Here is a 14,292-nt window from a genome sequence, read left to right on the forward strand (position 1 = left end):
TCCTCTTTGCTGGGACACATCACTCCTGAGTTTGGAGGAGGGGATCCTTGAGTATTAACCAGCCTTCCTGGTTTATATTTTCATATAATAGAATGACTTAAGAAAGAGAAATGAATTCAAGTTCATACTACTTCAATGGTATCATTTGAACATCTGACAGGTACCAAGAGGAAGAAAAACAGCAGGATTGGGTATATCTGCGTTTATCCTACAGACAGACAGCTGTATAATCAGGCAGGTTCTGAACTGAAATGGTAAATCAAAATGAGAGGAAAATTCCCAAAGATAACAAAAACCATTTTTTTATGCAGACATGAAAGTATGTCTATGTCCACACACTATTAACTATTTACATTTATAAATGCATACACTATAGGATGCCAGGAAACATTTTGCATTTAATTTTTATATTCTGCACAGAGCTGAAATGGAAACAGATTTTCTTTTGCTTATTAACTGAATTTTCTAAATGAGATAAAATTCTTAGCAGTCCTGTCTGTGGTAAGAAGGCTATCAAAGGAGGAAATAACAGTAAAGGGTATGGCTGAGATACACAGTGTCAAATTTGTGGCCCACTTTGGGGATCCATTGCGGATCACATGTATTTAACTAGACCATATGTAGCCTAAGCTAGCAAAAGTAGACACTATTTTTTGCTAACACTTTCCACCTTGCTTTCACAGGACAAAACATCCTGTAGTGATTGCACCATGTTTTATTCTATTTGAGTCCTATGTAAATGTTTGTATTGCTGAATTGCGCTCTGTAAAAAGCTGTACATTTATTCTAGTTGGAATTTCCTGAAAAAGCATTCCTGCTATTTTGTTACACCTTTTCTTTCTACATTAAAGACCTGTGTACTAGAAGAGATCATCTTAATCAGCACTGTTGCTTTTATACAGTGATATAATCTTTATTAAAGTAGCTAAATTGTGCTTCTAATAACAACAATGTCTTTCTTAAGTCTGGAAAGTCTTAAAATAGCTCTTTCCTAAACCCTGTGTCTCCTTGATACCTGTTTACTTAAACTTCCAAAATGTGGCAGGGATTTAAAAAAAAAATTAAGAAATTTAATTTCAGGCAAATGACCAAAATTACTGTGGCAGGACCACCACAATTGCATTCTTTCTCCTGTCAGAGGAGAAAGACGGTTATTTCCTGAAAGTGGTTTAGCTACTCTAAGACCTGAATTGGTACACGTCCTTTCCTTGACAAAATACAGCTGATAAATTAAAATTTCTGATTTAAGCATCTAAATGGATGGGATATAATAGGGCCCCAGCTACCACACTACAGCATGTGTTCAAGGACTGATGTATTCTGCCGTCTGAATTGTACTTTTTGAGTCCATGTTCCAAAATAGAGCTTCCCTTTCTGTAAGATTAGCCTGAAATCTTGAAACTGTATAAACAACACTAATTTTAGAAGGATTAAAATTCATATTGCTTATGTGAACCAAGCTTAATGTGTAATTCAGAGGATCCTTAGCAAAGGAGACACGTTTCAGAGGATGATTTTTCTGTATCACTGACATTCTTCTGCCTTCATTACAGCACATTTTAAATAAATAAGATGCTTAGAATTTAGCTTTACTAATGCAAAAGTTTGTTCCCAGTTTTTCATGTCCATGTGAGAAAAGATTAATGGAAAGGAATGTTCAGCATGGCACAGGGTCCCAACACCCTTTTGTACATCAAAGATTCAATGTAGCAGTGAAGATACTGGTGAATACATAATAGCACAGATTCAATGAACATAGCTCTTACTGGGGAAAGGAAAATACTCAGAACAAGCAACACTGACAGGATTCTTACTTTACTAGTATTTCTAAAAAAGTGCCATATAAATTTACACATTAAAAAAATGATAACCTTCAATACACCTAGATATGAATGTTGTTGGCATTGACTTCTGACATTTATCAAAGGTGGAAGGATGATTTTGAAAAAGTCCAAGCTTCTGGGATCTGCAGTTGTAAGTTAACCTAGAATAAGTGGTCTGAAAAACAAAATTCAATTTTTGCTCACTTCTATGGACTTAGAAGTCTCGGGTGAATGTGGAACTGCAAAACATGTGATTGGAAGGCTGTCAGACTTATAGGGAGATAGAGTACCCTGAAAGTCTCTTGGTTTATTTATCCACAAGTTGTAGGTGCCTGTTTGATTCTCATTAAATGAGGTAAACAACCATTACTCTTACTAAAACATTGATTCATTTTCTGAGTGATATTTCCCAGTGTCAACAGGAAATAATTTGAAAATGTTGAAAAGACTGTACTGGATAAAGGACAGATTAGATAATTACAGTTATATTTTCTGGATGTACAATCCCTTAATATTTTAGAAACATGAAATTCTCATGCATTTTGTATTAATAATTCTGTATAGTGTCAGCAGCTGACTGAGAACTCTGATATCTCCCACAGTCTTGCATCTGGCTGCATTATCAGACTAGACAAGGAGTCCTGCCACGTGCTTTCTCTCTCCTAATCCCACAGAACTCTGCTGTAGCAGTACATCAGTACATAGTCACAAGATGAGAGTCGTGCATTATTCACTCATGTTTCTGAAAAGAATGTAGCTGTAGCTCTTGTGTTTCTTTTATTTTTGTTGTGCAGATTGTGTGGAGCAAATCTGGAGGACTTCTACAATGGGGTTATAGCATTCATGGATAGAGGAAGAGCAAATGACATCATTTACCTGGACTTGTGCAAAGCATTTGACACTGTCCCCCACAATATCCTTGTCTCTGTGTTGAAAAGACATGGATTTGATGGATGGATCACTTGGTGGGTAAGGAATTGGCTGGATGGTTGCACTCAAAGAGTTGTGGTCAATAGCTCAGTGTCCAAGTGAACATCAGTTCACCAACAAGTGGTGTTTCTCAGGGGTCAGTATTGTGACTGGTGCTGTTTAACATTTTTGTTGGTGACATGGACAATGGGATCGAGTGCACCCTCCACAAGTTTGCTGATAACACCAAGCTGTGTGGTGCTGTTGACATGCTGGAGGGAAGGGATGCCATCCAGAGGAACCTGGACAGGCATGAGAGGCATGAGTTCAACAAGGCCAAGTGCAAGGTCCTGCATCTGTCAGGGCAATCCCAAACACAAATACAGGCTGGGTGGAGAATGGACTGAGAGAATTTCTGAGGAGAAGGACCTGGGATTGTGGTTCATGAAAAGCACTACATGAGCCGGTAATGTAAAATGGCAGCCCAGAAAGCCAACTGTATCCTGGGCTGCATCAAAGGAAGCACGGCCATCAGGTCAAGGGACTTGCTTCTCCCCCTCTAGTCTGCTCTCGTGAGGCCCCACCTGGAGTACAGCATTCAGCTCTGGGACCTCCAGAAGAAGAAGGACATGGATGTATTAAAACAAATCCAGAGAAGGATCACGAAGATGATCATGGGGCTGGAGCACTTCTCCTATGAAGACAGGCTGAGGGTGTCGGGGTTGTTCAGCCTGGAGAAGAGAAAGCTCCAGGAAGACCTTACAGCAGCCTTCCAGTAGCTAAAAGGGGCCTACAGCAAAGCTGGGGAGGGACTCTTTGTCAGGGGGTGTAGTGATAGGACAAGGAGTCATGGTTTTAAATTAAAAGAGGGTAAATTTATATTAGATATAAAAAGAAATTCTTGACTTGGAGGGTGGTGAGGCACCGGCATAGGTTGCCCAGAGAAGCTGTGGATGCCCCATCCGTGGAGGTGTTCAAGGCCAGGCTGGATGGGGCTTTGAGCAACCTGGTCTGGTGGGAGGTGTCCCTGCCCATGGCAGGAGGGTTGGAACTGAATGATCTTTAAGGTCTCTTCCAGCCCAAACCATTCTATGATTGATTCTATGATTCTTTGCTGAACGCATCTCTTTGATCAGTATTATCATGGGCCCAACATATCCACTGGAATCAATACTCAAAATTCCCTACAAATTTAAGCATAAAACAGGTGCAAAGAGATTTGGATTTAGCCAAAATGACAGTGACATCTGAAATGCTAAGAAGCTAAACTAATCATTTGAGGATTCACCTGTACCTTGCTGTCTATGCAATCAGTAGTGACTTTATAGCTGCTGGCTGTAACCTTAAGAGTTCATTAACAAATCGTTGGAACTTTGTCATATCTAATGCTAGTCATATCATAGTTCACTTTGTTCTGTTTACTTCCTGAAAAGTCTCATTTCAGTGATTCAAGAGTTGCTAAGACATGGCCTTTGACTTAAACTTCTATATGTATTTCCCCTTGCTATGTGCCACAACTCTTTTAACTACTTTCCGGACAACTGATATTAGCTAATGTAATATCACCTTCAATTTTATATAAGAGGCCAGTGAAGATAATGGAGCAAGAATAATTTTAATTCTGAAATTTTAAATAAGCAATCTGACTAAGGAGGGATAAAAATATAATCCCCTTTCTTCTCTGCAGAATTTACTACAGAATTTTTGTACTACCATTTTTGTAGTTGTCTACAATTAACAAGCTTTTGTATTCCTGATACACCACTATATCACTATATATTTATAGTTCTTTCTAGTTCTTTCTTCCAGAAGGTTTATAGACAGATGACTTGGACTAGGACTACGACTACAACTTGGACTACTAATAAAATATCTCAGTAAAATACTACAATACCTCAAATAATCCTCTAATAATCTTTTTTTTTTTTTTTTTTAAATTATTATTATATGCAAAACATTTAGGAGCAAATGAAAAAGATAAATACTGCTAAACACAATACCTTCACTTGGAGTTTGCCTTCCTGTATTCGCCCTTTCCATGATGCTGTAAATTTAAGACTGTCCACTGAACAGCTCATTACTCTGCAAGGGAAACACATATACAGTAAATCTTAGAGACATATAACCACAGAAAATAAAATACAAAACAAAACCGATGTATTTTCAGTGTGTACCATATCATGGATTACTCTGAAGAAAAATACATTATGAATTTTATCTATTTAATAATAATAATAATAATAAGCACTTAAACAAGATACTCTTAACTATTCTACTTCAGTGCAAGTGATAAAATAGAGATGACTAATGACAGTAATTGACATGATTTGTTGGTTCTGTGTCCTGAAAATAAGGTAACCATCCTCATGATGTGGAGTAATGGCACATTTGCACACCTAAGTAGGTAGATTATTTTTCCCTCACCTTGCAGTCTCCTGGCGTAAGGCATTGAGAAATGTGTCTGGATGAAATAGCTCTGAAAGGTCAAGGGTATCTGACAGTAGTTTCTGTCTCTCTGATTTTTCTACCCAGTTCTAAAAGAGAAAAAAAAAAAAAAAAAAGAGGAAAAATTAATCTTGAAGTTATTGCCTGATTTTTCATCATTTTGAGTTGATGTGGATTTGTCAAATGGTATGATTAATGACAAATTATTATGTAAATATACTGTAATGTCAAAGATGAATATTGATTTCCATTGCTTCAAACTGGCAAACAGAAAATTAACACAATTTGAAAGAAAGCTAGCAGTTGTGTAATGTGCAGTGTGACTCACCTATTCTAAATAAATAAGCTTCTTTTCCATTCTTCGTGCACTGCAGCTTACTTTGTATGACGAAACTTTTACCAAGTTCCAAATAATCTGTTGAAATGCTATTTCACCTTTACTAAAAAGCAAGTTCATGTTTTCCATAAAAATGGTTATCATTACCGTCTTTGCTTTAATGAGTTCAGACAAATAATTGAGTTCCTTTCAAGCATGCTTTAAGACTGTCCTTCTCTTTTGTGTAAACTGCATATTAAATTCAAGAAGCACTTAGTTTTCAATCTGCAGCAAGAGTTTTTGTAAGTAATAGCCAACAATTTTTTTTGAAATCTTTCAGTATTGAGCTGACACTGTCATTTTTAGTGGGTGAAATTTCAAAGGATGTTTCAGATGTACTAGTTGAAGACATGAATTCACAGAATTTCTGATAAGGTAAAAACTGACCTCTTTTACAGCTGGTTGTAAATGAAAATAACAGGAGTGGAGGGAATAACTAGTCTCATTTATCCTTACCAAACATGTTGCCCCAGCCTACTTTTTCACACAGCTATGTAGCCTGTCACTACGAACAGCAAGCCTGAAACTTCCCATCAACAACATTACCTTTTGTGCCATCGAGAGAAGACACACACATTCTACCCTACTTTGCAATCTCGATAAACCATGTGTATTAATAAATGAAACCTCAACTGCTAACTCCCGCATTTTCTATCACTTTATCAAGGATGCACTCTGCTCTTATAAGTCTTGTAACAATCTACCGTCTTCAAAACTAAAGAAGCAAAGTTTGCCAAAGTCTGTTTCGCAGCCTTCTTGTAGACCAGGTGGGATGTGGAAGATCTACTCCCATTTTAAACAGTCTATATGAAATTCTTTCCCAAATCCAGAAAGCTAGGAGGATGGGAAGGAACCTCAACCAAAAAAACCCTCAAATAGCTCACTATACATAAACAGGTAACTTTTCATCAGGGTGGACTATGTGCTTTACTGTGTTGTGAAGAAAATTCCAATGGTTGTCTGTGTTTGCGTTAAGGACATGTTATTTTCCCACTCCTGTAAATATGCAAACAGTAAGCTCTAAAAAAAATTACCAATGTATATAGTCAAATCATTAAATTTCATTTATTAATTTTCATTTACTTTAAAATACCTGGATTTGGTTTTCAACTTGAAAAAAAAAAATAGCACTACCTACTGTTTTCTCACATTTGGCACTCTTATTCTCTCTCTCTTTTTTTTTTTCTTTTTCTTTTTTTTTTTTTTTTAACAGTTTAATCCTCTAAACACTAACAATCTCAGACTAAAGAATTTGTTCAGACCAGTTATTTATGTACACAAGTGGTATGTAACCACAAGTGGTTACATAACAGTCCACACCCAAAATCTGATGTTTTGAAAGTTTTGAGTCATATACATGTATTGTATATGCTTGATACAATTTCTTTACAGAGTATACAGCATGGTATAACTGTGGTACTGTAGGATAAACATTAAGTTGCCTCCTTGAGTGCCAGCAAGTCATATGCTTCTGCACAGGTTAACACTTCATATTAAGACAAAAAATACTCAGATACTAAGTTTCCATGTGCTATCACTGAACAGAGAAAGATAAAACACTCTTCTCTAAATTATCAGTTACTAGAAGATTATGAAACCACTCTAGTTACTGAATATTAGTGAGGCTATGCTCTCATTACACAAAGCACCTACCACGCATTCATGTCTCATTTGAAAACTACTATACTATACTCTTTGAACTGCTGATAACCTAATTTCATAGAAGCATCTCAGACTGAAAAAATCATCCAAAATACAAGTGAATATCATACAAGCATTGTGTTGTGGACTTTGTTGCTTTTGGTGGTGGTGGTGAGTTGTTTTTTTTGTCACTATGTCAAACACATCTCCATAATTTTTCCACCATGCACAAAAACTTAATTGGTGACCTTTTTATCTATCACATCACAGCTTATGAGCCTTCAACTCAAATGATTATGAATCAGTTAGGAGATTCTTGCTTTCCATTTTCATTAGCTAAATGTACACAGTTAATGGTTCATCTGCCTGATTTTTCAATGAGTTTTTATAACAACAATCTCTTTTATTGTATAGCAGTAAATCCGCTATCAGGTTAGGGCATATTTTTTAAATTGTTTCGTATAATACAAGTAGACACAACCATTTCAACTTGTATTTAACATAATCATTCTACCGCTGTCATCAAATAAACTTTTAATGTAATTGCTAAAGAGAAACACCATAAGGAACATACGTGCCTATGTTCCATCCAATTAAAAGACCAGTATGGGAGATATTAATTCTGAACTCATATAATTAAGTAGCACTAGGAAACTCACAATAGCAAAAACTCTCATTAGATCACAAAAGCAAAGTTTATAATTGCTACTTGAAATGGTCTACATAAAGCAGAAGACATAACTCATTTACATTGTTTAATAAATATTTAAGACAAATATTTAAATATTTAAATATTTAAATATTTAAATATTTAAGATTTAAATGTGTTGTGGGTTAACTCCCATAGGCATCTCAGGACCACAAAGCCACTTTCTCCCTCCCCCCCAGTGGGATGAGGAAGAGAATGAGGAGGGTATAAGGGAAAAAACTCATGAGTTGAGATAAAGGCACTTTTAATAGGTAGAGCAAAAGCTGCATGTGCAGGCAGAGCAAGGTAACGAATTCATCCACTACTTGCCATCGGCAGGCAGTTGTTCAGCAGTTTCCAGGAAAGCAGGGCTCACTACACTTAATAGTTACTTGTGAAGACAAACACCATAAATCTGACCGTGCCATCTTCCTCCTTCTTTCCTCCAGCTGTTATTGCTGAGCCCAATCCCATATGGTATGGGACATCCCTTTGGTCAGTATGGGTCTGCTCTCCTTGCTGTGTCTCCTCCCATCTACTCACTGGCAGAGCAGCAGAAGCAGCAAAAAGGTTCTTGACTCATGTAAGCACTGCTCAGCAACAACTAAACCATTGGTATGTTGTCACCACTATTTTAATAAGAAATCTAAAACAGAGCACCGAACTAGCTAATAGAAAGAATATAATTCTATACCAGTCAAAAAGAGTGTTAAATTCAATAAAAATTATCAGGTTTTGAAGGGGAGGAAGCTTAGGCTGAGCTGTGGAAAGACTGAAGTAAAGTTTCTTGAAAAGGAGAACTCCTTAACTATTTAGCTATATCGTTTCCCTCTCCTACCCCCACTGCAACAAAAGTAAACGTTGTCTTCGTTTGTCAGACTGACTTCTTATTGATCTTGGACGGCCATGCACCATTTCAGTCTGAGGTGCCTTCTTCCATCACCACTTCAGCAGAAAACCTTGCTTTTCATGACAGGTAGGCCAAAATAATGCATTTGTCACTTGCCAGCTGGATTACAACACTATCATCAGCACCAAGGTGGTGTAAAATTTAGCTAATCACCCCTTTGTGGTTCAGGCCATGATCTCCCAACTGCCTCCTCCCTCCCACTGCCTGTAGTATGGTCTTTAGCGGGTTTGCTGCAACTGAGGATTCAGTTTTCATCTTCAGAGCAGTTATAGCCAAGATCTAAATTCACTGAACACAGTATTCACCATATGAACTAACAATACAGCTTTTGTTCGCTGTGTTATATCTGACAGTTAATAAAGTCTGGGAAAATGCATATGAAAGCTGAAATCAAAGCACTATTGATAAACAGCATTTAGCTACGAAACAAAATTAAATGAATCCCGAGTCTGTCTTGGGAATGGTATATAAGTTATTTTAAAAAGTAAATTCCCATTATATCAATAATTACCTGTATTCCAGTAATGTGGTCTAGAAGTCTGAAGATCCTAACACCAAAAGCATTTATATCACACGCACATACAAAAAAAATCTGTAATACACTCTTCTTTTTAACTGTTAAATTAACACTATTTTAATATTTCCCAAATGTTTCTCAAAATGTTACTGTTACATTAAGTGAGAATTTAAGTTTGATCTGTCCACAACAGATTAATATAGGATACAATGATTAGAAATATAGTATCAAAGTTTATCAACAGTACCCAAAAAGCTTTGCAAAGCAATTCGTATCAGAATGTTTCAATATTTCAGTTAAGGTGAGTTTCTGTTTTGTATAATAAAAGGAATTTATTTATTTATTTATTTTGCCACAATAAATCTGTATGCACAGTCTCAGGTGGTTCAAATACTATTTTTTTTCACGTAACTTGACATCCAATATCTATTCCATTTTCAGGAAGAAGTCTTTCTTATCTTCTATAATCCCAAAGCAAACTGAGCACTTCTTACTGAGCAGTGGAAGGAATAAAGAGGCTGATGGATTTTCACATTATCGTTTATGCAATTTTAGGCTCATCACAGTACTCCTTAACAATGAATCAAGTACTTCTCCTTCACCTGTTTTAATTCATTCTGATTATATTCTCTTCTACACTATTTTTCCCTTGCTGTGATCCCAGAAGAGATTTTTTTTTGGGGGGGGGGAAAGAGAAAACAATATAAATCACTACAGAAGTGATTTCATTTTTTGTGCCTAAGCAGAAAATTGTATTCAGTATTAGCCAGGAACTGCATATAGTACAATTTTGTTTTTCCACTAGTTTTAGAGGGAAAGTTTTAGATTCAAAGTTACTAGGGAAAAAATGCAGCACTGTGGATTAGTTTGACAGCAAACGATGTTGAGTAACTCTTGAGTAAGTGGCATACAATTTGTCCCCTTGAGGTAATTTTTTTGTATGTGAAATCCTTGAGCTGTTGTAATTCTTTATTAATTGAACACATGAACACTGCAGAATTTCAGGTATAGGTTAAGGTGTTGGCACACACTACATTTTGAACGGTAAATCACAACGGAATTTAGTTTGGAGACTTAATTTATTTTGGTTTTGGATTTCAATATGCTACTTTGGAGCATACAGACCAAAATCGCTGTTTTGCTTTAAATACTATTTCTTCATTTCAGTTTGACATGCCTCAGAAACTCCATGTTTGTTCAGGGAGTCTGAATGCTAACACAGCAGCACAGTGTAGAGCATAAAATTTCTGAGTCCATTAGCATCAACATGTGAGCTAACAATGTGCCAGAAGCAGATGTGCACCAAGGCATGGCTGAGGGAAACATTAGCAAAGGCAAACTCATTCTAGTTACTGTATTAATTAATTTTTATCAAAACAGGAACTTAACTTTCCAGTGGGTTGCAGATTCCTACATAAAAAAGGAATACCAAAATGATTGCCCTGCATAAAGGCTGGGACATCATTCTAACAAGTTGATGATCAACATATGCCCAAAATACCTACTGTCAGCTATGTCCTACATGATCAGTAAACACAGACTATGGTCCTACTTCTTATCTTCACTGATAAGAAGTTGCAGGACTCAGGACACGGTCACACATAACGTTTATTTGCAGATAACAGACAAGACTGCCTACCATAGTGCAAGACCACAAGGTGAGTCTTAATTCCTTTGCAGAGCTCTGGAGTAGGGATGCTGAAGTGTATGTAGTTTTGATGGTAATAGCATGGCTGTACAGAATACTCAGTGTACTTGGCACTGTCAGTGATGGGATGCACAGCAGTAACTTTTATAGTACCACCTTGAAGGCTATGTTATGATAAAGAGAGCCAACAGAGAGATGCTTCCTTTGCTCCAGTTCATTTTCTCTGGTGAACATCTCATGAGATACAGATTCTCCATTAAGCATGTCCCTCACAGTTCTTGTTCCTCTTCAGAAATAACGACTTCTTGGGCAGCAGTCATTATTCCCTTGGATTTTTTTTCTATGTGTTTACCAGAGTCATTTGTTTTGTTAACACCCTCTCTGGAGGCTGCCAAAATTCAAAGAAAATCTCTTGACCATGCCTGTGTAATGGAACTCTTCTGTATTAGTAACTATTAAGCCTGACCATACTCTCATGTATGTACACTAGGATTATCAGACATACTAAAGCAACCTAATCAGAAATTGTTTAACTGTGTGGGGTGCATACCCCAAAACACACAACAGTATAAAAGCAAACAAAGAAAACTATTTTTCTACAAAGAAAAGGAGATCACAGAACAGAAGCTGTGTCAGATGCAGCCCCAGTGTTAAGAAAGGAACCACATGGTAGCACAGTCATGTTGTGACACTGCGTCCTGCGATGCACCACATCAGCTCATGCTAATGCTGCCCGCACTCCACTGAGCAGAGCTCTGCAACCTGGGATTCCTGCTCAGACTATCAAGACATCTGTTTAACCAAAAACAACTTTGTGTAAACACAGTGATTAAGATTTTTATATTTTTTTACAGTATCACAGAATCAAGAATAATTAGAGTTGGAAGACCCCAGTAATTTTCTGGTCCAACTGCCCACCCTGAAAGAAGGACTGGGCTGCTCACAGGCTTTATCAGTGATATTTTAAATATCTACAATGACAGAAATTCTGCTATCTTCTCTGGCTCACCTGTTCCAGTGTCTGACCACCCTCACCACAACTTCTTTCTTTCAAATGCTTAACCAGAGTTTCCCTTTCTGCAAATTCTGTCCGTTTTATCATGGCTGATCTTACTAAGTGCCACTATGTATGTCTAAGCAATACATGAGACATTTTAAATTTTCAGGGCATGTAACTAGCTATACCACTATTGAATATTTAACATTTATGAGAGACATGCAATATTGAAGTGGTACAAATCAAGTGTATATTCCTTAGAACAGATTTGACATTTGAAAAAAAAAATATATATATATATATATATTTTTTTTAATTAAGAACTTAGCTGATTCATTAGACAATTGTCTTTGAGGCACTGATTAGATTACCCCTTCAAAAACAGATCACATCACAGTACTGAAAAAAAACAACAACAACAAAAAAAAAACAAACAGTACCTTGTGCAAGATTTGTTGGTGTTGCAGTTAAAAATAATTTTTAAATGAAATGCGTAAGATCTCTTAAAAGGCATAGTGGAGAGGTTCTAAATTTTAAAATTGCATAAGAATTTAAGTTGGAAGGGGCTGCTGAAAGTCATCAGATCAAACCCCTGCTCAAAGTAGGGCCAACTTCAATGTCACAGTAGATTGCTCAGGGCAATGTCTACTCTAGTTCCATATATTTCCAAGGACAGCAACATTTCTTTTTATATACTGAGCAGCCAAAAACTGGTCAAATTCTTCAGATGTGGTTTCAAAAGTGTAGAATAGGAAAAACTAATAAATGTCCTTGACCTTTAACAGGTTCCTTAAGAATTTTGCATTTCTATGATATCATGATATCAAGGATGGTGCATATTTTTAATAAATGTATGGCTAATAAGCAATGCATAATTCTATTTCTGTTATTCTAATATGTTTTACTTGATGGGTTCTTCTGTTAATATATTCAAACCATCAATTTTTACTTTCTCAGTCTGATGAGAATGAAATACACAAATACACATAACCGAATAAATCTTTTTTTTTTCTAGCTTGATAAGCTACATATCTGAATAACAAACAGTATTTGTTTTAATTCTGAATTATTTACTGCATTTTACCAACTATGTAGATAATTTCAGTTGATTAAATTTATCATACAGGATCATGAAATATTAGACATGGTGTTGAAAATGGTAATTACAGAGGGCCTGCAATAAAATACATTGTCCCTATAAGGAAAATCATATACAATGCTACAGACCTGATGGGAATTTTGAAACTCAAGCCTAGATGTAGAAAACAGATTCCTCAGTGGATCATAAATCCTAGTTCAGAGGTGACTGTGGAATTAAAAATACAAAAATATTACTGCCTGCAAATGTGCTCTTACTCATTCTCCTCCAGGAAGGGCAAACATTCTAAATTATTTGCTAATTATATTATTCTGTTGAATAGACTGAATACTACACTCCCTACTAAAGACCATCAAGGGTTTTATCCTTCCTGCCTGTAAGCATCTCTTAATGCCTAACATGGGATTCTAACCTTCCCATCAGACTTAAGAACTCTTTTCCTTTGACTCAATCTTTTGTCTTTTGTCTTTTTTCCTCAATTATGTACCTTGCTGAACATTCAGTGACACAGACCACACAAAGAAGAACACTACTAAGACCAAAAATAAAAAATAAAAAAAATAAAAGAAAGGAAAGAAAATGCAAAGGTACAAAGGAATGCCTTTGTGTTTATCCATGTTTTAAAACATAAAGATGATAACAGTGTGGCTAAATGCACCTACAACTTGCACCGGTTGCTTCATTTGAAAATGAATTCTCAAGAGTAAAACTACTGCACGCAAAACAGATAAACAATGATTTAAACAAAAATGACTCCCATGAAATTCTGCTTTTATTTCAGCAGCTAAATTCCAAATGGCAGCTCTGAAACTTTAAATCATTTTTTATATTTCTATAGGAATACAATATGAAACTTTGCTATCATTTCAAATTCACTTACGTGGAATACCCTTCAAAAAGAAAGATGAGTTAACATATAGCTACATTTCTGCCTTCCTCCAAAGAAATGTCAAAAAGACTGCTATTTAAGGATGATGTTTGCTTGTGGAATGGCAATGTTTGTCTTAGAAAACTGGCTTATGCTAGATAAATATATATATACATATATAAATATATATCTGCAAATGCTATTTGAGTAGTAGTTATATCATGTTACCAATGATCCTGATGGATTAAAATCTCAAATTAAGAAATGAAATATTTTGTTTATTTCATCAAACTGCCATGAAAAAATCTAACTACTTTTTAGTTTCAAAGCTGTCATTACAGTAAGAAAAATATTTCTGAGTATGTATGACT

The 14,292-nt window shown here is 36.0% G+C and overlaps 1 protein-coding gene across 1 annotated transcript in view; it reads right to left on the bottom strand.

Annotated features, from left to right (window-relative positions):
* DYNC2H1 (dynein cytoplasmic 2 heavy chain 1) overlaps nucleotides 1–14,292 on the bottom strand; it is a 167,120-nt gene that overhangs the window by 10,657 nt on the left and 142,171 nt on the right. The window contains exons 86-87 of the mRNA XM_032194780.1: nucleotides 5,157–5,266; nucleotides 4,733–4,814 (exon numbers count right to left, since the gene is read on the bottom strand). Coding sequence (XP_032050671.1) covers nucleotides 4,733–4,814; nucleotides 5,157–5,266 — 192 coding nt within the window. The remainder of the gene's footprint in view (nucleotides 1–4,732; nucleotides 4,815–5,156; nucleotides 5,267–14,292) is intronic.

This window comes from Aythya fuligula, chromosome 1 (genome assembly GCF_009819795.1).
Source record: "Aythya fuligula isolate bAytFul2 chromosome 1, bAytFul2.pri, whole genome shotgun sequence".
In the NCBI taxonomy this organism is placed as follows: Eukaryota; Metazoa; Chordata; class Aves; order Anseriformes; family Anatidae; genus Aythya; species Aythya fuligula.